Source organism: Microcaecilia unicolor, unplaced genomic scaffold, assembly GCF_901765095.1.
Source record: "Microcaecilia unicolor unplaced genomic scaffold, aMicUni1.1, whole genome shotgun sequence".
Taxonomy (NCBI): domain Eukaryota; kingdom Metazoa; phylum Chordata; class Amphibia; order Gymnophiona; family Siphonopidae; genus Microcaecilia; species Microcaecilia unicolor.
The window spans coordinates 15,799-41,249 of record NW_021963536.1 but is presented as its reverse complement, the minus strand read 5'-3'; the positions used below and the strand labels follow the sequence as shown (position 1 = coordinate 41,249).

Here is a 25,451-nt window from a genome sequence, read left to right as displayed (position 1 = left end):
AACATGGAGAGAGGTTCCATAAAGATATTTCTACAATGGAGAACAGATATCAAGGCCGCTGGAATCCCAACATGATGGGGGACTACTCCTGGGTTTTGCAACAGGAAAATATGACCGGTCACAAACACAAAAGCAGATGCCTGAAACACTTTTAACAGTACTGGGCCTTACTGAAGTAAGACTTTTAAACTGGAATATGAGACTAATTTTGAAATTTTGTTATTCCATTACATTTTCATATACTGTTTACTACGGAAACTTTGATGTAGATCAGGTAACTGTTGGAGTAAAACTCGTTCTGTAAAAAATTATTCAATGTTTTCCAAGGCTTAATTCATTTGGGCAAACTTATGAATAACAAAATTTCCTATCATGTTACAACAATTCTGACTTTGGATTTGGAATACGCACACTGAATTTAGTATAGGACAAATGGTTTTTGCCCAGTAGCACACAAAAAATTTTTTTTTGTTGTGCTTATAAACAATAAACAAACCAGTGTAATGCAGGAGCAAAAACTCTACTCAAACTCCTAAAGGTATCTAGGATATGGATAGAGAGCTCAAACATCAGTCACATTCAAAGAATGAAATAATATTATAGTCTACCCAAACATAGTTTAAAAAAAGAAAGAAAAACATTTTTTTTTAAAGAAAGAAAATTTTTTTGTGAAAAGGAGAGATTCTCAGAGGCTGAACTCACCCAAGTAGACTGCCCATAAGCATAGGCTTGTCCTAGTGGGTTGATGGGTTTCTCTATCATTGAGTCTCTCCTGAGATTAATAAGTGCACCCAAAAGCTCCCTAATGCTCTGTGATCCTTATACTCTGTCATAAAACAACAAATATTGACTATCCGTGTAAACTAAGCAGACTTAACTTCTCAATCCATGCCCCAGTACTTGTCCCACCTAAAGAAATGTTCCCTACTAAATTTTTTGTTTTCTTCTTTGCTGGAAAATGCATACAAGTTAAATACTCTGTGTCCAATAATCAAAATACAGAAATAACTCTCCAACCTTAAACTAGGCTTATAGTATATCTTTTATTTAATTTTATTTATTTGTTGCATTTGTATCCCACATTTTCCCACCTATTTGCAGGCTCAATGTGGCTTACATAGTGCAGTAGTGGCAGTCGCCAATACCGGCATGAACAAATATAAAGTGAGGTTATGACAGACTAATGATCAGAATTGATAGACATATTGGGGGTCAAGGGGAAGAGTAGGTTATGTCCAATATGAACATTTATATTGTTGTGTTGCGGGTTTAGGCATTTAGGTTGAGTCATTTGAGTATGCCTTTTGAACAGGTAAGTCTTTAGAAGTTTCCGGAAGATTAGGTGGTCGTATGTTGTTTTCACAGTGGTCGGAAGCGTGTTCCATAGTTGTGTGCTTATATAAGAGAAGCTGGATGCATAGGTTGATTTGTATTTAAGTCTTTTGCAGCTTGGGTAGTGGAGAGTTAGGTATGTTCGTGTTGATTTTGTTGTGTTTCTGGTTGGTAGGTCTATGAGGTCTATCATGTATCCCGGGGCATTGCCGTAGATGATCTTGTGAACCAGGGTGCAGATTCTGAACGCAATACGTTCTTCGATTGGGAGCCACTGTAGTTTTTCTCGTAAAGGTTTAGCGCTTTCGAATCTTGTTTTTCCGAATATAAGCCTGGCTGCTGTGTTTTGAGCAGTTTGGAGTTTCTTTATGATTTGTTCTTTACATCCCGCATAGATTCCGTTGCAGTAATCTAGATGACGTGGAGGGGCATAATCGAACGCGAACGCCCATCTCCATGGGCATCTATGTCCGAAAATGGGGATGTGGTGGGACAGACCGTATTATCGAAAAAGATGGGCGTCCATCTTTCGTTTTGAAAATACGGTTTGGACGGACCAAATGCCATAGATTTGGTCCCTTCTGAGATGGGTGGGGGGTTTTTTAGCGATAATGGAAACTAAAAATGCCCAGCTCAGAAACGTCCCAATCCAAGCCATTTGGTCGTGGAAGGGACAAATGTACAACACTACCATAGCTCTTAGGGGTGAAGGGGGCAACTACATGTGGGTACAGTGGGTTTTAGAGGCCTCCCATTTACCACCACAAGTGTTACGGGTGGGGGTGGGGGGGGGGTGGGCCTGGGTCTGCCTGCATGAAGTGCACTGCAGTACCCACCAAAAGTGCTCCAGGGACAGGACTTGTTGCTGGTGTATAACCTTGGCACAGCAGTTAACACCTGAAGACTAATCTCGCTGAAAATGTCCTTTATTTGAATAAGCACCTTTACACACAGTTAACTGCAGATCAGAGGTTGTGCCCCACTGGCAATGAGTCTCGCTGGTACTGAGATTAGCAGTAGGTCCGAGCTGGCAGAATAGTGTACAATGCACTCTTTCAGCAACATTCAAAGTAATAACTAACGTTCTCTAACGTGGGTAACACATGAAAGGGATCTAAAAGTGTCTTACACAAATGGCCACTACCTCATGGACTACCGAAAATAAAACAGGGCACACTCTGACCCAGTAAGCAGAGGGCAAAGCACCATGGGAATAGAGCCTACCAACTACCAACATCGTGAGCATTTAACACAAGCTAGTGGAATCACGGAGCCCAATACCCTACACCCACCATGATGCATTGGTGATGTGACTCTGCAGTGCCCTTAACAGAAAAGGTGTCACACTCACCCGAGACCCACATCAGAACCAGGGAAAGCCTGTCAGAGGATATTACACATTCTGCTGTCACAGAGGTGGGTACGGCATTTGAGGCTGGCATACAGGCTGGGAAAGAAGTTTGTAAAGTGGGGTTTTTTTTGGTGGGAGGAGGTTAGTGACCACTGGGGGAGTCATGGGAGGTCATCCCCGATTCCTTCCGGTGGTCATCTGGTCAGTTGGGGCACTTTTTTGGGACTTGGACCCAGGGCGTAGCCAGACAACAGATTTTTGGTAGGCCTAGGCAAGAATTGGGTGGGCACCAGTGTTCTCCCCCCCCCCCCCCCCCCTCCAAAAAAAATTTATCTCAGCTGGTGGAAAAACACTTCTTTCCACCTTGGCAGAAGGTATGCACTGAAAACTGAGCATGTGCATGTGCCGGTGTTGTGGAGAGTAGCGTTTTCGTTACTATCAGGGGGAAATCTTCAGCTGGCGGAGCTTGGGATTCCCACCAGTTACCACTAAACATGTGCTACTGTTGGGTGGGCCTGAGCCATAAATGGGTGGGCCCTGGCCCACCTGTGGCTACGCCACTGCTTGGACCTGAAAAAAAAGGGTCCAAATAAAGCAGACCAAATTCTCATCAAAAACGCCCTTCTTGTTTTGATTATCAGCTAAAGACGCCCATCTCTCCTTGGCCGATAACCACACCCCAGTCCCGCCTTCGCCACGCCTCCGACACGCCCCAGTGATCTTTGTTTGTCTCCGTGACGGACTGCAGTTGAGGATGCCAAAAATCGGGTTTCGATTATACCGATTTGGGCGCTCATGGGAAACGGACGCCCATCTCCTGATTTGGGTCGAAATATGGGCATCTTTCTCTTTCGAAAATAAGCTGGATAGTACCATGGATTGTACTAAGTTGCGAAATATTTCCCTCGGGAAGAAAGGTTTCACTTGTTTGAGCTTCCACATTGAGTTAAACATTTTTTTTGTTTTGGCTTTCACTTGGCTCTCCAGTGTGAGAGTTCGGTTGACTAACTCCGAGAATGTTCAGGCTGTCTGAGATAGGGAGGGTGTGATCTGGGGTGGTTACGTTGGTGGGTTTGACTGTGTTATATTGGGATGTGAGGATGAGAGTGTGTTTTTTCTGTGTTGAGTTTTAGTTGAAATGTATTCGCCCAAGAGCTCATGATGTTCAAGCTGAGTTTGATTTCTTCGGTAATTTCCGTTAGATCATTTTTGTAAGGGATGTACAAAGTGACGTCGTCCGCGTATATGAAAGGGTTAAGGCCTTGATTGGATAGGGACTTGGCTAGTGGGGTCATCATTAGGTTGAAAAGGAGCGGTGATGGTGGCGATCCTTGAGGTACCCCACAGTCCGCTTTCCATGGTGATGATATGGTCGATTTCGATTTCACTTGATAGGTTCTGGTCGTTAGGAAGCCCTTGATCCTGTTAAGTACACTTCCACCGATCCCGAAGTATTCTAGTATGTTAGTAGTATGTTATGGTTCACCATGTCGAAAGCGCTAGACATGTCGAATTGTAGGAGAAGTATGCTTTTCCTGTTGCAATTTCTTGTTTGAATTTGGCTAGGAGTGTATTTAGTTCTGTTTTGGTGCTGTGGTTGGAGCGGAATCCTGATTGTGATTCCTGTAGTATTGTGAATTTGTTTGTGTAGTCAGTGAGTTGTTTGGTAACCACGCTTTTCATCAGTTTGACTACCAGTGGGATTGAGGCTACTGGGCGGTATTTGGTGATATCGTCTGTTTTTTTCTTGGTATCTTTCGGTATTGGGGTGAGTAGGATGTTGCCTTTTTCCTTGGGGAGAAGCCCATGTTGAAGCATGTAGTTTAAGTGGGATGTGAGGTCTGCTATGAATTGGTGGGGAGCAGATTTTAATAGGTAGCTAGGGCAAGTATCCAATTTACAGTGCGTCTTAGAGAACCTATTAAGCACTTGATTGACTGTTTTGACAGTAAGGGGGGGGGGGGGGGGCGAAGCTTGTCCAAAGTCTGTCTGCTGGGTATTCGCTGGGGGTTGGGTCCAAGCATTCGATTAAGGTTTTTTCGTGTCTTTGTAGTCAGTATAACCTTTTGGCTTGTCTTGTTGCGTATTTGTATTTTCTTTGAGTTTGTCTATACGCAAATACTAGGAGCCTGAGACATAAGATGGGAGAGCTCGAGTACATTGCACACAATGAAAAATTGGATATTATTGGCATCTCTGAGACTTGGTGGAAGAAAGATAACCAATGGGACACAGTCATACAGGGCTACAAATTATATCGTAGCGATAGGGTGGATAGGATTGGAGGAGGGGTAGCACTGTATGTAAATGAGAACCTTGACTCAGATAGGCTGCAAATATTGCAGGAGACAAAACCCCTATTGGAATCTTTGTGGATTGAAATTCCACGTGAAAAGGGGAAAAGGACGGTGATAGGAGTGTACTACCGTCTGCCTGGCCAGGACGAGCAGACGGATGCAGCAATGTCAAAGGAAATTAGGGAAGCGAATAAATTGGACAATGTAATATTAATGGGTGATTTCAATTATCAAGCAGAAAAAAACAGCACAAAGGGCCTTTAAAAACACAGGGAACACACTTCTTTCATAAAAAAATCCTTTAATAATAAAATTTGATTGGAGGAAGACCCGACACGGGCCGTGTTTCGGTGCTACCGCACCCGTGTCGGGTCTTCCTTCAATCAAATTTCCATTATTAAAGGATTTTTTTATGAAAGAAGTGTGTTCCCTGTGTTTTTAAAGGCCGTTTGTGCTGTTTTTTCTGCTTGGACTTTTTTTGTACTTAGCTCCCTCTCTTTGTTGCATTATGATTTCAATTATCCACATATAGACTGGGTTAATGTAACATCGGTACACGCTAGGGAGGTGAAATTTCTTGATTAAATCAAGGACAGCTTCATGGAACAGCTGGTTCAGGAGCCCACAAGAGAAGGAAAAATACTAGACTTAGTCATTACTGGAGCTCATGATCTGGTGCGGGGGGGGGGGGGGGGGGGGTGAACGGTGCGAGGGCCGCTTGATAACAGTGATCATAATATGATCAGTTTTGATATTGGCATTGAAGTAAGTGTACTTAGGAAACCAAATACACTAGCGTTTAACTTTAGAAAAGGTGATTACGACAAAATGAGAAAAACGGTGAAAAAAAGACTGAAAGGAGCAGCTCGCAGGGTAAAAAACTTGCATCAGGCATGGATGCTGTTTAAAAACACCATCCTGGAGGTACAGGACAAATATATTCCGCATATTAGAAAAAGGGGAAAAAAGACCAAACGTCAGCCGGCGTGGCTAAACAGTAAGGTAAAGGAAAATCATTAGAACCAAAAAACAATTCTTCACAAAGTGGAGAAGAGAACCCACTGAAAGTAACAAGATGAAACATAAGGAATGCCAAGCTAAATGCAAAGCGGCGATAAAGAGGGCAAAAAAGGACTTTGAAAAAAAGTTCGCGTTAGAAGTGAAAATACATAGTAAAATTTTTTTTAGATACATTAAAAGCAGGAAGCTGGCTAAAGAATCGGTTGGGCCGCTGGATGAAAACGGTGTTAAAGGGGCGATCAGGGAAGACCAAGCTGTAGCGGAGAAATTAAATGAATTCTTTGCTTCGGTCTTTACCAAGGAGGATTTGGGAGGGACACCGGTGCCGGAAAGCGTATCTGAAGCAGGCAAGTCAGAGAAACTAAACGAATTCTCTGTAAACCTGGAGGATGTAATGGGGCAGTTCTGCAAACTGAAGAGTAGTAAATCACCAGGACCTGATGGTATTCATCCCAGAGTATTAATAGAACTGAAAAATGAACTTGTGGAGCTACTGTTAGTAATATGTAATCTATCCCTAAAATCGAGTGTGGTACTGGAAGACTGGAGGGTAGCCAATGTTACGCCGATTTTTTAAAAAGGTTCCAACCACGAACGGGAGAAGGGGGGGGGGGTCGAGGAGGGAGGGGTGGGGAAGGTATAATGGGTTGGGGAGGAGGGGAGTTATAAAACAATTTTGGAGGCACTCAGTCCCAATAGCAGAATAACAAACAGTACGAGTTTGGTTGTTTGAGATAGCATCAGAGATTAGGAGGTATGTGTAATGTCTGCAATAAGTGGGATGTATAAAGCTCATGAAGGGGTGAGGGATGGAGCTGGAAGGGAAGGGGGCAGTGTTGTGGGGGGGGAATAAAAAATTTGAGGATGTTAACGTCATCATATTTGTACTTAATATGTTTTGTCACATATTGAAAATATTGAGATGTTGATGTGAATTTTGCTATATCATCAATAAAAATTGTTGAAATTAAAAAAAAAAAAAAGGTTCCAGAGGAGATCCGGGAAATTATAGACCAGTGAGTCTGACGTCGGTACCGGGCAAAATGGTAGAGGCTATTATTAAGAATAAAATTACAGAGCACATACAAAAACATGGGCTGATGAGACAAAGTCAGCATGGATTTAGTGAAGGGAAGTCTTGCCTCACCAATCTACTGCATTTTTTGAGGGGGTGAGCAAACATGTGGACAATGGAGAGCCGGTGGATATTGTGTATCTGGATTTTCAAAAGGCATCTGACAAAGTGCCTCATGAAAGACTCATGAGGAAACTGGAGAGTCATGGGATCGGAGGTAGGGTATTACTATTTATTTATTTATTGTGAACATTTATATCCCACATATTCCCACCAAGGCGGGCTCCATGTGGCGTACAAGGCAGGAGAAAGTACAACAAATAACAGTAGCGTGAAGCAGAAGAGAAGAGAGAGAAAAGAAAAAAAAAGGAGAGCAGGGGAGGGAGGGAAAACTGAAGGGAAAAGGAAGGAGGGGATGTAAGGATCAAGCTGCTGAGGAGAATGAACGATCACATAGGTAGGTCTTCAGGGATTTCTTGAATAGGCTGTGATCCGTGGTCTCTTTTAACGATGATGGGAGAGCGTTCCAATAACGGGGACATTGGAAGCAAAATGAAGATGCAAAGAGCAGCTTGTAACGTAAGTTCTTGCAGGAAGGAAAGTGGAGGTTGAGGTAGGTGCAGGAGGACTGCATGGCGTTCCTAGGTGGGAGGTCGACCAGGCAGTACATGTAGAAAGGAGCATCCCCATGAATAATTTTGTGTGTAAGGGCACAGACTTTGAACTCAATCCGCTCCTTGATCGGGAGCCAGTGGAGCTTCTCATGATGGGGTGTTGCTGCCTCAAATCGAGATTTACCAAATAGCAGCCTCGCCGCTGTGTTCTGCGCTGTCTGGAGTTTTTTAAGGATTAAGAACTGGTTGAAAGATAGGAAGCAAGGAGTAGGGTTGAATGGTCAGTATTCTCAGTGAAGAAGGGTAGTTAGTGGGATCCCACAGGGGTCTGTGCTGGGACCGCTGCTTTTTAACATATTTATAAATGACCTAGAGATGGGAGTAACTAGTGAGGTAATTAAATTCGCAGATGACACAAAGTTATTCAGGGTCGTCAAGTCGCAGGATGAGTGTGAAAGATTACAGGAGGACCTCGCGAGACTGGGGGATTGGGCGTCCAAGTGGCAAATGAAGTTCAATGTTGACAAGTGCAAAGTGATGCAAGTGGGTAAGAGGAACTCGAATTACAGCTATGTCATACAAGGTTCCGCTTTAGGAGTCACAGACCTAGAAAGGGATCTGGGAGTCATAGTTGATAAGACGTTAAAAGCTTCTGCTCAGTGTGCTGCGGCGGCTAAGAAAGCGCACAGAACGTTGAGTATTATTAGGAAAGGGATGGAAAACAAACACGAGGATGTTATAATGCCGTTGTATCGCTCCATGGTGCGACCGCACCTCGAGTATCGTATCCAATTCTGGTCGCCGCATCTCAAAAAAGATATAAAGGAATTAGAGAAGGTGCAGAGAAGGGTGACGAAAATGATAAAGGGAATGGAACAACTTCCCTATGAGGAAAGCCTGAGAAGGTTAGGTCTCTTCAACTTGGAGAAAAGGCGGCTGAGGGGTGATATGATAGAAGTCTACAAGATAATGAGTGGATTAGAGCGGACAGTTGTGAAGCATTTGTTTACACTTTCAAACAACAACAAAACCAGGGAACACAAGATGAAGCTAGAATATGGTAGATTTAAAACAAATAGGAGAAAGTTTTCTTTACTCAGTGTGTAGTTAGACTCTGGAACTCGTTGCTGGAGAATGTAGTGACAACAGCTGGCCTTACGGAATTTAAAGGGGGTTTGGACAGATTCCTGAGGGAAAAGTCCATTGAACATTATTAATTTGGGGGGGGGGAGGGGGGGGGGGTTGCCGGGTTCTTGAAGCCTGGATTGGCGGCTCTCAGAGACAGGATGCTGGGCTTGATGGACCCTTGGTCTTTTCCCAGTACGGCGGTACTTATGTACTTGTTTCCATGCACTGAGTGTTTGTGTATCTTTTGCTTTTTTCCATGCTCGCTCGAATTTCCTGGATTGAGTTTTAGTTTTTTCAGTTCTTCATTGTACCATGGTATTGAGTTGTGCCTATGTGTGGTTCTTGTTTGTATGGGTGCTATTTCATCGAGTACGTTTTTACATCTTATGTCCCAGCCTGAGAGATAGTGTGTGGAGTCCGTTTGTGCTGTTCATTCATTGTTGTACATCTGTTGCCAGAATGTTTCCGGATCTATTTGGCCACTTTTGCTGTAAGTTGTGCATTCTTTTGGACGGTGTGAGCCCTTTTTTCTCCATAGTAGGGATAGGTTTAGTTTATAGTGGTCTGACCATGATGTGTTTATCCATTTGATCTCTAATATTATTAGATTCTGGTCTGAGGATAGTTTGTGGGAGATAAGGTCTAGTGTGTGCCCTTTGATATGGGTTGCCTGAGTGTGTGGGCATTTGAGGTCCCATTGATGGAGGAATTCCTTGCATTCGCGTGCGTTGGTAGAGTTTGGGTCTTCTAGGTGGAGGTTGATGTCTCCCAGTATTAGGTACTTTGCCCCTACCCCACCCCATGCTCCACCTCTACCTCACTCCCAATTACTTCAATGAGGGTAGCAGTGCAGGCTTCAGTGGCCAATTGAGAGCTAAAGGAAGTACAAGGAACTGCACTCTTCTTCAGCCCCCATTAAGCCACGGTCCTCCAACATACATATGGTATTGAAAGCCAAACACAGAACACCAAACACATTCCGCATCCAGAGAACCTCCTGGCCTTCCATCAACAATGGATGCAGAGCACAGCAAGGACATTTCCCCATAAAACTCACCATACAAAGAAATTCTGGTAATCTCAATAACAGACATGTTGTAAAGTAATTTTAAAAAAATCTACAAACAAAAAGTCACTCAGAATCTAGGGCAAATCTACCATGCCAACACTAACTTCCAAAACAAGGATCCTCTACTTTTGAAAAGCGGCTCTAAAATATTGATACATCTATCAAGAAAACTGAACAAGCCAAATTACTATAGAATGCTACATAGAAATTTCATGGTGACAGAATACCTCGGGGCCACGCACACAGAACACGAGCCAAATACAGAATAAGTGACCACAAACTCTATAAATATAAATTAAACTGAAACCCCAAGAAACCAGACCTTGCATGTAGTACAACACTAGAGAAACAAAAAAGAAAGGCATTTCCTCCTGTGCAAAATATAAAGGTATCACATGCCAGGGATGGTGGGGTTTTTTTTTTTTTGGGGGGGGGGTGCAAATAGGGCAATTGTGCTTGGCTCTCTGGCCAGAGAGAGCCCCAAGCCTGCCAGAAGCTGAAGAAGGTGCAGCCTGGTAATGGGCTTTGGGGTCCTCTCCCAGATTTCTTCCCTGGGCCCCAGCCATGTCTGACATATGCCAAATCTGACATTGTCTAATCACAAAATAGAAATAAAAATAATTTTTTGTACCTTTTTGTTGTCTGGTCATTTTATTTTTCATATCATATTGGTCCCAGTCTCTGGTTTCTGCTTCCCTGTGTCTTTCCTGTCCATTTGACATTTCTTCTGTCTCCATGTCCACCATCCATCTCCCATCTCTGTGTCCATATATTTCCTTATCCAGAATCTCCCGTGTTCATATCCCCGCATCTATCATCGTTCCTTTGTGCACCCATGTACCCCATGCCCAGCATCTCCCATCTGTGTTCCTATTCTCCCTCTTGTCTGGTATCTCCCCTCTGTGTCCATTATATCTCTATTCCCATATCTCCTCCCCCCCATGTCCATTGTATCTCTATTCCCATATCTCCCTCCCCACCCCCATGTCAGGCATTGCCCCTATGTGCCCATATGCCATCCCAATACAGCATCTCATCTGTGTCCCTGTCCCCATGCTCCCATCCAATGCTCATCTCCCTTCTGTTTCTTTGTACCTCTCTATGTCCCCTTTCTCCCTCCCACACACCTTTCCTAACCCCACTCCAACCAGCAACTTTCCTTCTCTCTTCCCTCCCCCTTATGCATCTGGTTCATTCTCCACTGTGGGTTCAGCATTTGACCCCCCCCCCCCCCATTCCTTTATCTCCTTGATCCAACATCCCTCTCCCTTTCCTCTAACACTAACCCTTCCCCTCTCATAGGTCCAGTACTTCTCTCCCTTCGTTCTCACCCCCTTGCAGGTCCACATCGCTCCCCCTTCCCTCCAGCCCTCCCCTGCATATCCAGCACCTCTCTCCCTTTGCTGCAGCCTCCCTTGCATGCCCAGCACCTCTCCCCTTTCCCGCCTGTCCTCCCCACAAATCCAGCAGCTCTCTCCCTTCCCTCCCACATCCTCACCCTCACCCAGCACATCTCTCCCTTCTCTCCCTCCTACATATCCAGCACCTCTCTCCCTTTGCTCCCACCCACATATCCAGCAACTCTATCCCTTCCCTCCAGCACCTCCTTACATGCCCAGCACCTCGCTCCCTTCTCTCCAACCTCCCACCCACAAGCATGCATGTCCAGGGCCCCTCCCCTCCAACCCCCATGTCCAGGGCCCTTCCCTACCCTCCCCTCCAACCACCATGTCCAGTGCCTCTCTCCCCTCCCACAGTTCCAGCATCGCCACGGCGCCACCTCTGTGTCTTCCTTACCCACCCATCATCCTTGCCGCAGCGCTTGCTCTCTCTATCATCGCCGCCCAGCAAGAATTTCAAACAGCGCGTCAGCGCTGTGTCAGAGCCATCCTCTCTGCCGCGTCCCACCCAACCTGCGTAAACAGGAAGTTGCGCGAGATGCGGCAGAGAGGAAGGCGCTGACGATCTGTTTGAAGTTCCTGCTGGGCAACGATGATAGAGTGAGCAAGCGCCGCGGCAAGGATGAGAGGTGGGTAAGGAAGACACGGAGGTGGCGGTGCTGGAACTGTGGGAGGAGAGAGAGGCGCTGGATGTGAGGGTGGAGGGAAGGGAAGAGGCGCTTGTGCTGGACATGGGAGTGAGGTTGGAGGGAAGGAATTAGTTTGGGTGTAGCGCTTCTGGGTGGGCCTGAACCAAGACTGGATGGGCCTAGGCCCACCCAGGCCCACCAGTAGCTGCGCCCCTGAGTCAGTCTGGTGAGGTGTGGTGCGTCTGGTCATACTTTGGTGGTTATATAGCATAGGTATGATGTTGTGTTCAGCAAGAGGGGTGGTTGGTGTTAGATGAATCAAGGATAGGGAGTAGATTGTCAGGATCAGTTTGCCAGTGTTCATTTTGGGGTCTGTTCGATCATGACTGCTGATGTGCCGTGATTATATGGGTACTCACAGTTAGATGTTCGAAGGATTGCCCTGGGGTGCAGAGGCTCCTTGGTTGTGTCGATGGTTGGGGGTATCGCTGACGTTCCTTAAATTTGTGCTCTGGGTCATTGGGTTGAGGTTGGTTCCTGGTGGGATGGCCTCAGTGGGGGTTAAGGACTCCAGTCGGGTAGGTTCAGGGCCCTGTTTTCCTCCGGAGAGGGCGTAGCCTTCGCATTCTACAGCTGCCGCGATCGGCTTGGGATCATGTAGTCCTCGCTATTCTGTGTGTTCGTGGTGGGCAGTCGGGTGTTTGTCGCTCACTCACCTTCCAATGTGCGCAGGGGCGTCAGTGCGGCCAGAGATGTCGAGGGCATGGGAGTGTGCCGTTATCCTAGAATAACTCCGCCACCTGAGTCGTTTCACCGCCGCTGTCTCTGTCAACCAAGCCACAGCAAGTCCGTCCTTGGCGTCAGCCCAGCCGGCAGAAGTCTTCGTTCGCTCGTCCTCAATCCGCGCTCATCCTCCGTCTATCGGTGAGGTCTTCCGTCTGGGAGCAGAGGCGGGTGGGGGAATGATATCACCCAGGCGGTGCCATGGCCACGAGGCAGGGTTGGAACCGCGATCAAGCCCCAGCGTCTGACCGCTTGCCTCAGCGGCCCTCGGTGTATCTCACTCAGCAGCTCCTATCGTTGCAGCTGGCAGAGCTGTGCAGGTCCGCCTATGCAGCACCGCAGCCATGAGGCAGGACTGTAGCCGTGGTCTGGTCCCGGCACCCGACCTCTCTCCTCGGCGGCCCACTGTGTGTCCTGGAGGTATTCCGCTCAGCGGCACCCTCCGACACAGCCGGACTGTAGCCGCGGTCTGGCCCCGGCGCCCATCCTCTCTCCTCGGCGGCCCACGGTGTGTCCTAGAGGTATTCCACTCAGCGGCACCCTCCGACGCAGCTGGCAGACCGTGCGGTCAGGAACTATGCCAAGAGTTTTGAGACATGCAGTGATGACTATCAAGACTATATTTTATAGTGTGTCAGTAAAATATGATTCTGAAAGCTAATTTCACTAAATTATGTTTCTTGCTCTGAATTCTTTGATATTTTCTTTGGACAGAGCAGATGTTAATTAAGACAAGATAATTTGCACATGACCTTGAAAGATCAAATAATAATCATGCTTAAGATGGCTAATATTTAATGAAATTCCACATTTTTTTCTAGTTTACTAGTTCAGAGAGCAATATGGCTACACTTCTGACAGGTTCCACAGAACTCTCCTCCTAAGCAGAGAAATCACTCACTATTTATTCTGTCCTCAGGAAAGCTCCTCCCCTTTGACTGAGGCTCAGATGAATTCTTTCCGATGCTGGTTGGAGTAGTGATGGAGGTCCTTGCTGGAAAAGAAGTCTTTTTGGCAGATTTGTTGAGAATGGAACCTGGCTTGTCCCAGAGAGATTCAGTGAAGGTCCAGAAAGGTGCAGATCATCTAGCAGGTCCGTGCTGTTGGACAATAATTCACGGTTTCCTCCTACAGTCAGCTCCCAATATCACCAGTATTGTAAGGAAACATATATATATATGTAAGGAAACATATATATATATATATACTATAGGAAGGATAAACAATCATTTAAACAAATAATCCTACATTCATAAATAATACTTTCTAATGACTGAAGAAAAAAGGAAAAAGAGGCGCACTTATCTCTCTACCAGTAGGACAATTTTTACGCCTACGCCGTATTTGTTCTTCTGAGGATATGTTTAAACAGCAAGCCCAACATCTATGGCTACGTTTAAAGCAAAGGGGATATCTAAGTATGCTCAGCGCTCACTACTTCTATTGGATAAACCCAGCGAGACTCTGGATAAATTTGTTTGTGCTCTAACTTACACAGATCTTGCACCTCAAATCGTCTAGGCTATCAATCAGCATTGGGATGTTCTCTCATTTCATCAGGCTTTTCAACAACGCCCCTGCATTGCATATTGCAGAGGGCGGAATCTGCATGATGAATTGGTTCATTCTCTTTATAGAGAAAACATTGACAATCAACCCTTGGATAAGGGCCACAAGGCTTGTGGCCATTGTCAGTTTTGCTCCACAACCATAGAGGGCCATCAGTGGCAACATCCGTCTGGTAATGGAAAGATCTACCATATGAGAAGCACTATTACGTGTGACACTTTTGTCATTTACGCTATCATCTGTCCCTGTCAAAAGTGGTATGTGGGACGGACTATTCACAAAGTGAAAACACGCTTGACGGAACATAAAAGTAGACTGAAGAACCACAATATTACAGCTCCTATGGTAGCACATTGTTTACAGTTTCATCATCAGTTTTTCCAGCTCGTGGAAGATTATTGACGAGGAGTGGACTAGTGGTTAGAGCACCGGTCGCAATCCAGAGGTGGCCGGTTCAAATCCCACTGCTGCTCCTTGTGATCTTGGGCAAGTCACTTAACTCTCCATTGCCTCAGGTACAAACTTAGATTGTGAGCCCTCCTGGGACAGAGAAATATCCAGTGTACCAGAATGTAACTCACCTTGAGCTACTACTGAAAAAGGTGTGAGAAAAATCTAAATAAATAAATATGTGGCGCCCTCTCAGAGAGGAGGGGACAGGGAACGTGTATTAGCTAGGAAAGAACAATACTAGATTTTTGAATTGGACACTACAATACCGAATGGTCTAAATGACTTTATAGAATGGAACACAGTCATTTAACATCCCGTCATTAATGTACATCGTGTGGGTAGGTGGGAGGGTATTTTTGAATAATATTATTAATAACATTATCATTTCCTTTGTTCCACTCATATTAATTAATTTTTCTGTATCATATTAATTTAAGTTTTATTTTCGTTTTTGTTTTGCTTTTTCATTATTTAGTTTCTAATGAATATGGTCTGCAAATTTGACGTTATCACTGATTCTTCACGTTTTTACGTGAAACTGACCACTTCCGGCTTTGGGTGTATAATAGCGGGAACTCCATTGAGCTCAGGTTAAGAATGATTTTGGCGCAGTATGTGTTTATTCACAGGAACAGGCAGCATAGAACAGGGTCCCTGATGAAGATCATCGCAAAACCCTGCAGAGTCGGACATAGACGGTATTCTGCCAATATTAAAAGTTGATTAAGTCATCAGCAGCGACGGCGGAGATAATATCGGTCAACGCTGGATTTAACAGCAGCTTCTGGGTAGAGTGCACACACCCAGCAGCGCAGAGATAAGCGTGCCTCTTTTTCCTTTTTTCTTTAGTCATTAGAAAGTATTATTTATGAATGTAGGATTATTTGTTTAAATGATTGTTTATCCTACCTATAGTATAATATATGTTTCCTTACAATACTGGTGATATTGAAATCGATATACTATAAGCCTAGTTTAAGATTGGAGAGTTATTTGTGTATGTTGATTATTGGACTCAGAGTATTTAACTTGTGTATGCATTTTCCAGCAAAGAAAAAAACAAAAAAATTAGTAGGGAACATTTCTTTAGGTGGGACTAGTACTGGGGCATGGATTGAGAACTTAAATCTGCTTAGTTTACACGGATAGTCAATATTTGTTGTTTTATTACAGAGTATAAGGATCACAGAGCATTAGGGAGCTCTTGGGTGCACTTATTAATCTCAGGAGAGACTCAATGATAAAGAAACCCATCCACCTACTAGGACAAGCCTACGCTTGTGGGCTGTCTACTTGGGTGAGTTCAGCCTCTGAGAATCTCTCCTTTTCACAAAAAATGTTTTCTTTCTTTAAACTATGTTTGGGTAGACTATAATATTATTTCATTCTTTGAACGTGGCTGACTTTTGAGCTCTCTATCCATATCCTAGATACCCTTAGGGGTTTGAGTAGAGTTTTTGCTCCTGTATTACATTGGTTTGTTTATTGTTTGTGACCTGATAGTCAGCAGCACTAGGGACCACTGACTGAGGAGCAACAACTGGATTAGCCACATATGGAACCGAGTCCATGGCAGGTCATCCAAGGTGGACACCATGGTACCCAGTACCTGCATGTAATCCCATGCCCAAGGAGTAGGCAATTGGAGAAGGCTGGACAGATCAGCCTGCAGCTTCTTTTGACATGCTTCTGTAAGGAAGACCTTACCTACCCAGGTTTTAGTTGGCATAATAGACTGCGACTAAATTTAGTTGTATTTACCAGTACTCGGTTTATTCTGTAAAGTACATCTAATTTAAAACATAGTTTATAGAATACACTTTGAGTTCCGTGTGGAAATCTTAGCACAATATATAGAATCTCCTAAATGCTAAGAAGCTCATAGGTATAAAACGGGTTTCTTAGCATTTAGCGAGTGCTAAACTTTTGTAAAAGGGCATCTATGTTTGCTAACTTTAGCCATAGTAGCCCTCACAAGAAACTATTTCACTTTTAAAGATTAATTTTTATCTGCCATTATATTTCTACATTCTATGTTTCTATACTGAACATCAAACTTATGTCATAAAGAAAAAGTGGGAGTTTACTAAATAGATGTATCACAATATCACAGCTGCAGTCACCAAAGCTGGAAAGAACTGCACATCAAGCCCGGACGGAGGGGGCTGGAAGAAGACTCACCTAAACACATGGCATATACTCCTGACACTGTGAACTGACCTCACATCGGGAGTAGTACTTTGCTGACTCGGCGAGGACAGCCATAAATTACAAAACTAGCCCTAAGAAAAATAAGAGCCACTTACAGTATGTAGTCTTCATCAGTTGTGTAGTCATGGGGGCCTGGGCCCCCCAATTTGTATTCAGGGCCCCCCAAGATCTGATGGTTTCGCTGGCGGGGACCCAAGCCCCGCTAGCAGAAGTTTTCCTGTGGCAACATTTGCCGCTGCACTGCCTGCCCTGTTTTCTCCCTCCCCTGTGTGCATGCTCATTTTTAATGAAATTGAGCATGCACAAGCTTCACGTATGCTCAATTTCACTAAACATGAGCATGTGCTCCGAGCTGGGAAAGCAGGGCAGGCAGCGCGGTGGCAATTACTGCCGCAGGAAAGTTTCTGCTGGCGGGGCTTGGGGATCCCCACCAGCCCAGGTATATGGGGTTACAACGAGGGTCGAGAGCATTGGTGAGGCGGGGCAAAATATGCGCCCCCCCCCAAAAAAAAAAAACTTTGGGCTCATGCCCCCTTTCAAATTGAGGTCTGGCTATGCCTCTGCTTCAAGCTGTTGGCAGAGGCACAAAAATCTTCAAACGGTGCTCACGGTTCACCCCAAAGTAAGGCACAACACAGCTTGCTCCTTAGAAGTGTTTGACTCCTCTTTCTTTTTGGTGTTTTTTTTTTAAACCTTCTTAAAGAGGCAGGTTTATTTTCTTCTCTGTTTAACCTCAGGGGCAGAAATACCAGGGCAAGCAAGGAAATGGGGTAGGGACCTGGAGCTATCATGTTTACTCCGGAGATCAGATCCTCCCGACCCAGCTCTCTACCTCCCTCCCCTCCCCGACTTGCACAGTGTATGTCTATCCACCTCCCGAGATAAAGAGAATACTGGAAGTGAGCCTACCGCACAGGAGGATATATGGTAAAGCTCTGATGCTCTCTCTATCTCCACCTGCTGGTAGATGGACATAACCCACAAATCTTTGGATTGATCTGTGGGACGACATGGAACAGGCACAAGTTGTCTTGATGTTGGACAACAGATTCACATAGACCCCTATTTACTAACGCTTATCGCATGATGAAGGTGTTACCATGCATTATCTTCTGCAAAGCATAATAACATCATTATTGTGTGCTAAGCATTAGTATATAGGAGCCATAATTGGGACAGGATGATTCTACATTGAGATCGCAAAGTTGGATTTGGAATTCATTAAGTGGTTATTTTTCTTGTGCTTCATACTGAAGTGCCTGGTATTCCTCTTGGTGCATGTGCAGTGTCACAAGGAATAGGGAAGTGAGATTTAAGGATGTAGACAAAAGCTATGATGTCTGAGCATAAAGTGGAAATGTAATTAACCATATGCTAATACTTACAGCAGGGCCCTGGGCTCCTCGAGCTCCCTTAGGACCAGTAACACCAGTTGGACCCTGAGAAACAAAGTAGTAGAAAAGTTAAACCCCCTGTAAAAATGTAACTAAAATTAATTAACTCTAACCATAGACAAGATATACCCATATATGTGTTCCCACTACAGGTTACAGTTAGGAGTATTCCTCACTGCTATTCTCTGTAATACACCCTCACTATATATCCCACCACCAAATGCTATGCTTTGCAATACACCTTCATTGGAATTATCATATGCCTCGTTGCTAACTGTGGGTGGTTTATTGTAAATCTACATTACAGACTGAAGGTCCATCAAGCCAAGTATCCTGTTTCCAACAGGTTTCTTGCCAGGTCACAAGTACCTGGCAAGATGCCAGAACAGTAAAACTAATTTTATGTTGTTTATCTTAGAAATAAGCAGTGGATTTTCTCAAGTCCATTTTAATAATGGCTTATGGACTTTTCTTTTAGGAAAGTATCCAAATCTTTTTAAAACCCTGCTAAGCTAACTGCTTTTACTGCACTCTCTGGCAACGACTTTCAGAGTTTAATTACACATTGAGTGAAGAAATATTTTCTCCACTTTGTTTTAAATTTACTACTTAGTAGCTTCATTGCATGCCCCCTAGTATTTTTGGAAAGAGTAGACAAGCGATTCACATCAACCCATTCCACTCCACTCAGTATTTTATAGACTTCTATCATATCTCCCCTCAGCAGTTTCTTCTCTAAACTGACGAGCCCTAGCCACTTTAGCCTAGGGCCAGCTCACCTGCCCGCCCTTAGCTCTCCAGCCCTGCTTTCTATTCCTGCCGCCCGCAACGTGTTTAAATCTTTTAATTTTTTTTACCTGAAGTCGCAGCGCCGGCGTTAGTGAAAGGACAAATCTTGCCTCCTCCAGCCTTCCCTTCATTCCCTCTCAGTGTCCCACCTTCTTCTGACGTAGTTTTCTGTTTCCGCGAGGGCGGGACACTGAGAGGGAATGAAGGGAAGGCTAGAGGAGGCAAGCCTGGTCCTTTCACTAATGCTGGCGCTGCGACTTCAGGTAAAAAAATAAAAGATTTAAACACATCGTGGGGTGGCAGGAACAGAAAGCAGGGCTGTCGGGGCGCTAAGGGCGGGCAGGTGGGGCTGAGGTACTGGAACTCGACGGGGGCAGGTGGAGGCTGGGGCAAGTTACTGGACATGGAGGGGAGGATAGGGGGCAAAGGAGAATCGCTGGACATGGAGGGGAGGGCAGAGGAGAATCGCTGGACATGGATGGGAGGGGACGGCAGGGGAGAGAGGAGAAATCGCTGGCCATAGATGAGAGGGGAGGGCAGAGGAGAATCACTGGACATGGTTGGGAGGGGAGGATAGGGGCAAAGGAGAATCGTTGGACACAGATGGGAAGGGAGGGCAGAGGAGGAACTGGACATGGATGGGAAAGGAGGGCAGGAGGGAGGGCAGGGGAGAGAGCAGAGTTGCTGGACATGGATGGATGGAGGGAAGGGCAGGAGAAATGCTGGACATGGATGGAGGAGAAGGAAGACAGGAAGAAGATGCACAAGGATGGAGGGGAGAGGGGAAAAATGCTGGATATGGATGGAGTGGAGGGCAGGGAAGAGAGGAGAAATGTTAGGAAGGAAAGACAGAGGAAGGAGATGCACAGGGTTAGAGAAAGACAGAGGAAGGAGATGCACAGGGTTGGAGGGGAAGGGAGAGAGGAGAAATACTGGACATGGATGGAGAGGAGGGAAGACAGAGGAAGTAGATGCACATGGATGGAGTGGAGGGGGAGAGGAGAAATGCTGGACATGGATGGAAGGGAGGGAAAACAGAGGAGGTGATGCACATGGATTTAGGGGAGAGAGGAGAAATTCTGGACATTGATGGAGGGGAGGGGAGAGAGAGGAAGTGAGATGAACATGGATGGAGGGGAGGAGAGAGGAGAAATGTTGGACATGGATGGAGGGGGGGGGGGAAGAGAGAGGAAGTGAGATGAACATGGATGGAGGGGAGGAGAGAGGAGGAGAATGCTGGACATGAATAGAGGGGGAGAAGAAAAATGCTGGACGTGGATTGAAAGAGGAAGGAGATGCACACTGACAAGATGAAGGAAAGGGAAAAGAGGAGAAAAACTGCACATGAATGAATAAAATAGGCAAAAGCTGGATCCACTCTATACCTCCTCCAGTCAAGTCCGCAGAGGACCCAGCTTTTACCTATGGATGTAGGGCAAGAAATAAAGAAAGAGAAAAGTAAAGAAATAAATGGAAAGGAAACCCTGGAAACAGAGTTAAGGGAACAGATAGCAGCAGAATCAGAAACTGGGACCAACATGATCAGAAAAACAAAGTCACCAGACAAGAAAGATAGAAAAAATCATTTTATTTTCATTTTAGTGTCTGGAAGATGTCCAATTTGAGAATTTATATCTGCTGTCTTATTTTGCACTGGGTATACTAGAGCTCTAACAGCTTATAGAAATTATTTATAATGGAAAAAATCACAAGTTATTTTTTTTCTCCTATACTGGTATAGTATTTTCAATGATATTGCTTATATGTGCCACAGCTGGTATAAGGGGTGTGGTTACCATAGGGGCAGAGCCATAGATGGTGACCCCGCCCACAGAGAACCGGTACCTTTTTTTCCTACAAAAAAAAAGCACTGTGTGTGTTATAGTGTATTATTCACCTTTATTTTTTTTTAGACTAACAAAGTAAATTTTTATTTATTTATTTTTTTTTAATTTGTAAAATTTTTATTGAATAACCGATTTAACAACACTTTGGAGACATAATCTCCTATACATTTTGAATATATGAACATTTAACCGTGACCAACAACCCAATTTCTCCCTTTAACCTTCTCCCGTTAACCCCCCCCCTCCCATCCCCCCTCTCCCCCCTCCACAGACACTCCCCTCTCCCCCTTTGGTTTATACAGCCCGTCCTCCAGTGACTCCTCCCAAGATCCCTTACTAGATGCAGCCACTCCTCTGCAGTCAGGCAATATTTCCCCCTATGCCTGTCTGTCAACTTTTCCAATGTCACCACCGTTTTGAGTTTCTCTATCCAGTCCTGCCCCGTAGGACCCTTCGCTTGCTTCCAGTTCAAAGCTATAATTGTTTTTGCCGCCGCTAGACTCATTTGTTTGTTTCTACATTGCCACTTCTTCCCCCCCCCCCCCCTTATTTCCCCAGTCCAATAGGCACCACTTGGGATCACAAGGGAACAGGAGACCCACTGCCTTGGTTAATAAGCCCGTTACTTCCTCCCTAAACACCTGTAATACTGGACATTCCCACCATATATGAAAATTATTATTCACCTTTAATACATGCTGTACTCTATAATACGCAACCTCTACATGCTATATTCATAATATAAACTCACTGCCATCATTGTATAGTTAGGTTTGTAATATACCCTCGCAGCATGTTAAGGTCTACAATGCACATTAAGGGTGCGCTGCAGTCTATAATGCACAACCTCTGCATGCTGCATCTGTAATATACCCTCACTGAATAAAATTGTCTATAAAATATCATCACTGCATGCTGAGGTCTGGAATGCAACCACACTGTCCCCTGGATTCTATATATGGTGACCAGATTAGGGTGTTTAAATCTGGGCACAATCCCAAGCTGCACACACAATTTAATTGGCTAACATGCTGTTAGCAACCAATTATTGATGTTAATCAACACCAATTAGGATTAGGGCATGCATCTGGCTGCACCCTATTCTATAATGCTTGGTGTCCAAAACCTATAGCTCTCAACTCAAAAGGGAGCATGGCTGTAGGAGGGCACGGACATTGTCAAGAGTGTTCTGAAAATCTGCGCGCATTATTACTGAATTTATTTGTTACATTTGTATCCCACATTTTCCCACCTATTTGCAGGCTCAATGTGGCTTACATAGTACCAGAGAGGCATTTGTAGACTCTGGTGTGAACAAATAGAAAGTGATGTTGTGGTAGTAAAAAGTTCATGCGGAACAGGCAGCGGAAGAGTTGTGATATGTCTATTGTGTACTTTGCTTTTGTTGTGTTGCAGGGATCAGGCATTTAGGTTGGGTCAGTGGGGTATGCCTTTTCAAACAGGTTAGTCTTTAATAATTTCCAGAAGTTTAGGTGGTCATACGTTGTTTTCAAGGCTTTTGGTAGTGCATTCCACAGTTGTGTACTTATGTAGGAAAAGCTGGATGCGTAAGATGATTTGTATTTAAGACCTTTGCAGCTTGGGTAGTGTAGATTTAGGTATGTTCGTGTTGATTTAGATGTGTTCCTGGTTGGTAGGTCAATGAGGTCTGTCATGTATCCCGGGGCTTCGCCATAAATAATTTTATGAATCAAGGTACAGATTTTGAAGGCAATACGTTCTTTGTTTGGGAGCCAGTGTAGTTTTTGGCAGAGGGGTTTTGCACTTTCAAAACGTGTTTTTCCAAATATAAGTCTGGCTGCTGTGTTTTGGGCTGTCTGAAGCTTCTTTAAAATTTTTCTTTGGATCCCGCATAAATTCCATTGCAGTAGTCTACGTGGCTTAGTACCATTGATTGTATCAGGTTACGAAATGTTTCCCTCGGAAAGAATGGTTTCACGTGTTTGAGTTTCCACATTGAATGGAACATTTTCTTTGTTGTGGATTTCACTTGGCTCTCTAGTGTTAAGTTTCGGTCCAATATAACGCTGAGGATTTTCAGGCTATCTGAGATAGGGAGGGTGTAGTCTGGGGTAATGATACTTGCAGGGTTGTCTGTGCTGTATTGGGATGAGAGGATGAGGCAATGTGTTTTTTCTTTGTTGAGTTTTAGTTGAAATGCATTTGTCCATGAGTCCATGATGTTCAATTTTGTTGGCAATTTCTGTCAAGTTGTGTTTATAAGGGATGTATATTGTGATATCGTCTGCATAGATGAAAGGGTTAAGGCCTTGGTTGGATAGGGACTTGGCTAGTGGGGGTCATCATTAGGTTGAAGAGGATCGATGATAATGGTGATCGTTGAGGTACTCTGCAGTCTGCTTTCCACGGTGGTGATATGTTTGAGTTTAATTTCACTTGATATGTTCTTGTGGTTAGGAAACCCTTGATCCAGCTGAGTATGTTTCCACCGACCTCGAAGTAGTCTAGTAGTCTTAGTAGTATATTATGGTTTTACCATATCGAATGCACTAGACATGTCGAATTGGAGGAGAAGGATGCTTTTGCCTGTTGCTATTTCCTGCTTGCATTTGGCTAGTAGAGTGATTAGTACTGTTTCAGTGCTGTGGAGGGGATGAAATCCTGATTGTGATTCGTGTAGAATTGAGAATTTGTTTATGTGATCAGTAAGTTGTGTGGTTACCAAGCTTTCCATCAGTCTGATTGCCAGCAGGATAGATGCTATTGAATGGTAGCTGGTGATGTCATTTGTTTTTTTCTTGGCATCTTTTGGTATTGAGGTGAGTAGGATATTACCATTTTCCTTAGGGAAGAGGCCTTGCTGGAACATGTAATTTAGGTGGGATGTGAAGTCTACTATGAAGCGGTCAGGGGCGGATTTTATTAGGTAGTTGGGAAAGGTGTCTAATTGGCAGTGAGTGTTGGAGAACCTGTTAATCGTCTGGGCAACTGTTTTGACGGTGAGGAGAACAAAGTTTGTTCAGGTTCGATCGGCTGGGTATTCTCCAAAGGTAGGGTCTAACTCATTGAGGAAGTTTTCAATATCGATGTTGTCCTGAGGTAGAGTGTTGTGTAGGTTAACAATTTTATCATTGAAGTACTTAGCAAGTTTGTCTGTGGGTGGGATGTCTGTATTTGTTGTAGTGACCAAGGTGGTGTCTAGGAGTTTGTTCACGAGTTGGTATAATTTCTTCGAGTCTTTGTAATCTGTCCCTATTTTAGTTTTATAGTATGATCTTTTGGTCTGTCTTATTGCATATTTATATTTCCTTTGGGTTTGTTTCCATGTATTCAGTGTATGTTCATCTTTTGTTTCTTTCCTTGCTCATTCGAGTTTCCTAGTTTGCGTTTTTAGCTTTTTCAGATCATCATTGAACCATGGTATCGAGTTAAGCTTACGTGAGGTTCTTGTTCGTAAGGGTGCTATTTCATCTAGTATGTTTTTGCACCTTTTATCCCATTCTATGAGGTAGTGTGTAGAGTCCGTTTGCGCTGTCCAATCGTTATTGTATATCTGTTGCCAGAATGTTGTTGCGTCTACTTGACCTCTTGTGCTGTAGGTTGTGTGTTCTTGTGTACGGTATGAACCCTTCTTGCGCCAGTTTATGGATAAATTTAGTTTATAGTGATCTGTCCATGATGTTTCTGCCCATTTGATATCTGTTATTATTAGGTTCTGGTCGGTTGAGAGTTTGTATGATATGAGGCGAGTGTGTGCCCTTTGATGTGGGTTGTTTGCATATGTGGCCATCTGAGATCCCATAAGTGGAGGAATTCCTTACATTCTCATGCATAGGCCGAGTTTGGGGTCTTTGAGGTGAAGGTTGATGTCTCCTAATATTAGTATGTTGAGGTTGGTTACACATGTGTTTGAGATGGTCCATGAAGTTAGTCTGGCTTTCATTCCAGTTACCTGGTGGTTTGTAAAACAGGACAAAGTTCAGCTGATCACATAGGGATTTGTTGTGGATTCTGAATGAGGCAATTTCGAGTTGAGGTGTTATGGACTCGGCAGTGGTTTCGGTGGTAAAATGGGAACGATAAATTAGTGCTATGCCTTCGCCTCTCTTGTCCTTCCTGGTCCAATGTGTGATTTTGTATCCTGGGGGACACAGGTCTAAGATTATGGGGTCTTTTTGGGCATGGATCCATGTTTCAGTGATGAAAAGTAGATCGAGATTTTCTGGCATAATCCAGTCTATTATTATTGCTGTTTTGTTTACTGCGGATCTGGTGTTGGTGTAATCCACTTGAATTGTTTGGTATGGGTCTTCTGTGTTTGGTGTAGTGTGGATTTTTATTAGTTGTCGTTTCTTTATTGGTGTGATTTTGGTAGGACCTTTCTTTCCCTTCCGTTGTGATTGTCCGCATGTTGGTGTTTTTCCATTATTTGAGTTGCTGTCAGTTTGATGAGATATGGTGTATCCGGTTAGTCTTTGATGAGTATGTAGTAAGGGTATGATGTTGCT

At 44.3% G+C, this 25,451-nt stretch overlaps 1 protein-coding gene across 1 annotated transcript in view; it reads right to left on the bottom strand.

Annotated features, from left to right (window-relative positions):
• LOC115459406 (collagen alpha-1(II) chain-like) overlaps positions 1-25,451 on the bottom strand; it is a gene marked incomplete at both ends in the record, with an annotated part of 76,793 nt that overhangs the window by 37,609 nt on the left and 13,733 nt on the right. Inside the window, one exon of the mRNA XM_030189236.1 lies at positions 18,317-18,370. Within this exon, the coding sequence (XP_030045096.1) occupies positions 18,317-18,370 (54 nt within the window). The remainder of the gene's footprint in view (positions 1-18,316; positions 18,371-25,451) is intronic.